This window comes from Nematolebias whitei, chromosome 21, assembly GCF_014905685.2.
Source record: "Nematolebias whitei isolate Nwh7 chromosome 21, NemWhi1, whole genome shotgun sequence".
Lineage (NCBI taxonomy): Eukaryota > Metazoa > Chordata > Actinopteri > Cyprinodontiformes > Rivulidae > Nematolebias > Nematolebias whitei.
In genome coordinates, this window is record NC_056518.1 from 30,059,034 (window position 1) to 30,061,705 (window position 2,672).

At 50.7% G+C, this 2,672-nt stretch overlaps 1 protein-coding gene across 1 annotated transcript in view; it reads left to right on the plus strand.

The window, feature by feature from the left end:
* The window catches only part of dact1 (dishevelled-binding antagonist of beta-catenin 1), a 7,676-nt gene extending 5,025 nt beyond the window's left edge, over positions 1–2,651 (plus strand). The window contains exon 4 of the mRNA XM_037694698.1: positions 644–2,651. Coding sequence (XP_037550626.1) covers positions 644–2,517 — 1,874 coding nt within the window. The 3' untranslated portion in view covers positions 2,518–2,651. The remainder of the gene's footprint in view (positions 1–643) is intronic.
* Positions 2,652–2,672: the final 21 nt, after the last annotated feature.

Sequence of the window (2,672 nt, forward strand, 5' to 3'; positions counted from 1 at the left end):
TTAACACGTTTGGTTCGTGTGACGTCGTCTTCAGCTGGTTTTTAACATGTTTGGTTCGTGTGACGTTGTCTTCAGCTGGTTTTAAACACGTCGCCTTCAGGCTCAGACAGTCTGAATGTTAATCAGCTGTCGGTGGTGCCGTCAGTTTAAGACTGGACTGAAGTCTCCTCTTGAGTTTAAATCTGCAGGATCTGGGCTGTTCTTCATGAAGACTTCAGCTCAGAGTCTGGTTTCAGCCTCTCTGTGTGTTGGGGGTGGTGGGGAGTGTTCTCTGGGTTTATTGGGTCCGACCCTCCGTCTTGTTTCCATCTTGAACAGCTGACCTGATTTCAGCTTCGGGGACGGCGGTGCATGCAGAGGGTTAATGTTTCCCAGATTTCTGTCTCCTCTTAAGGAATGTTCCACTTTCTGCTGCTGCCTGAACTCTCCATCCCCTGTGCCTAACCAAACAGAACCAGAACCAGACCCTTAAAAATAGCTGTGCTCAGAGAAAATTCACTTCCTGTGGACATTAGGAGACACGGCAGCGTTTAGATTGTAGATCGGCCTCATTGAAGAATTCACAGCCACTCGAGTCATTCAGCTGCTGAAAATAACTGCAGCTGTCTTGTCAAGTTTAATCCTTGATTCTTTGTGTTTCCAGAGAAACCAGATGGCTGCTTGGACTGGGATGTTCTCGTCTCAGGACTCTGCGGTGACTCCCTCGATGCCGCCTCCTTCCTAGGTCCCAGTGACTTCCGGTCCAAGTCTTTCTTTGGACCGTTGGCCCAAAATGCCAGTGAAACGTACCGTTACGCTGCCCCTCTGCACGCCGAGGCTACCCAGGACCTTGGTTTTCTGCAGACCAGAGATGAAGCCGGTACTGAACCAGAAACCTCCCCTGACTCTGTTTCAATCCCTCCGGTACCTCAGAACTCCTTCCTCCAAACACGCTCAAATAGGCACCTGGACAGTTACATCTACAGTCTGCTGCAGCGGAGGGCCCGGCCCATCAGGTCCAGCAGACCCAGAACCAGCTTCAGCACAGACCCCTCAAAAAGCATCCTGAGGCAGGCCAGCTTCTGTGGAAGGCTGATGTCAATTCCTGGTTCTGGTTTGGGAAATCCAAGATCTTTGTTCCCTGCTATAGGAACCACAGCAGAATCTGGACCAACCTCATCTTCACAAAAGAAAAACTGTATGGAAACCAGAAGCGAGGAGCTGAATGGTATTCATGGTGACATGATTCGAACTGGTCTCAGAGTCAACAGCAGTGAGTCTGGATCACCTGGTGGCTCTCACATCCAGAACAGTGGTTCTGTCTCTATTAGGGACAGCAATACCAAGAGGGGAAACGGTTCCTCCCCTCATTCAGCTGCAACTCTTCTCAAGGACTTTAGAAACCAAGAAAGTCCTTCAGCTAACTCCTCCCACAAAAAAACATGTCAGCCTTGTTGTCCCACTAACCAGGAGCTGGTTCTTTCATCATCTCTAGCAGGAGATGATGTTGGAACCAGCTGGGAGAATCATCCTGGGATAATACAGACCAGTTCTTCCAAGAATGGACCCCAGCTTCTCCAAAGTGGCCCAGCAAAGAATGCAGAAAAGTCAGTCCCACAGCTCTCCAGTCTGGGTGGATCATCTAAGAATCTGACAAATGGTGGAAGAGAAGGACAACAGAGGATTGTGGGTAACGGCTGGTCCCTCCCTGCCAAGCAGCAGAACCTGAAAGACTGCAGGGGCAGCAGCAAGAACATCAAGACTTCCAAGATGGCACTAAGGACACTGTTGGCCCTCGAAGCCAACGAGCTGCCTTCAGAGAGAAAAGGTGATAAATCCTGCCACAAGTTTAGCTCCAGGACAATCCTGTTACTGGAAGATGCAAGCTCTGCAAACGTCAAGACATCTCGCAGAGGTACATCCGTTTCAGAAAGACAAGTCCTGGACAAACACGCCAAGTCAAACAGCCTGCAGTCCGGTGGATCCAAGCCCCATCGGCACGCAATCCAACGACGACACCACAACCACCATCACCGTGTGTGCAATCAACCAAAACACAAGCGTACTGATCACCGGCGCTTACGGGTGATCGCAGAGATTCCATCAAGCAGAGCTAAGAAGAGTGTCCTGAAGAGACAGAGACACCTGCACCCCCCGTCTGGAGGCCAGCAGGGCAGTCCGTACTCCTACGTGACAGGAAGTGACTCAGAGTATTCAGCAGAGTGTTTGTCACTCTTCCACTCCACCATCATGGACACCAGCGAGGATGAGAGGTCCAACTATACCACAAACTGCTTCGGAGACAGCGAGTCCAGTGAGCAAGAAGAGGAGAACGGCACCACCACAGACCGAGAGGAGAGTGTCGGAGGTGGCCCGGTAGTACCAAGAAGAGGGAAGGGGAGGCGGCAGTCAGGAGCAAAGCAGGACAGTCATCTGGGTCACACCAAGACCTTGATAAAGATTAAAGCATCTCACAACCTGAAGAAGAAGATCCTCGGGTCCAGATCAGGTTCTCTCAAACTCATGACCACTGTGTGACCCACCAAACCAGACCAGAACCATACTGGTTGGACCTGTCTGACCAGGCTACAGGTTGCCTTACATCCATGCATCTTCTGTGCCTGAAATAAACCCAGAACTTGAACGTTTACAGACCCAACTACAGTTCCAAACCTGAACCTTTACAGACCCAA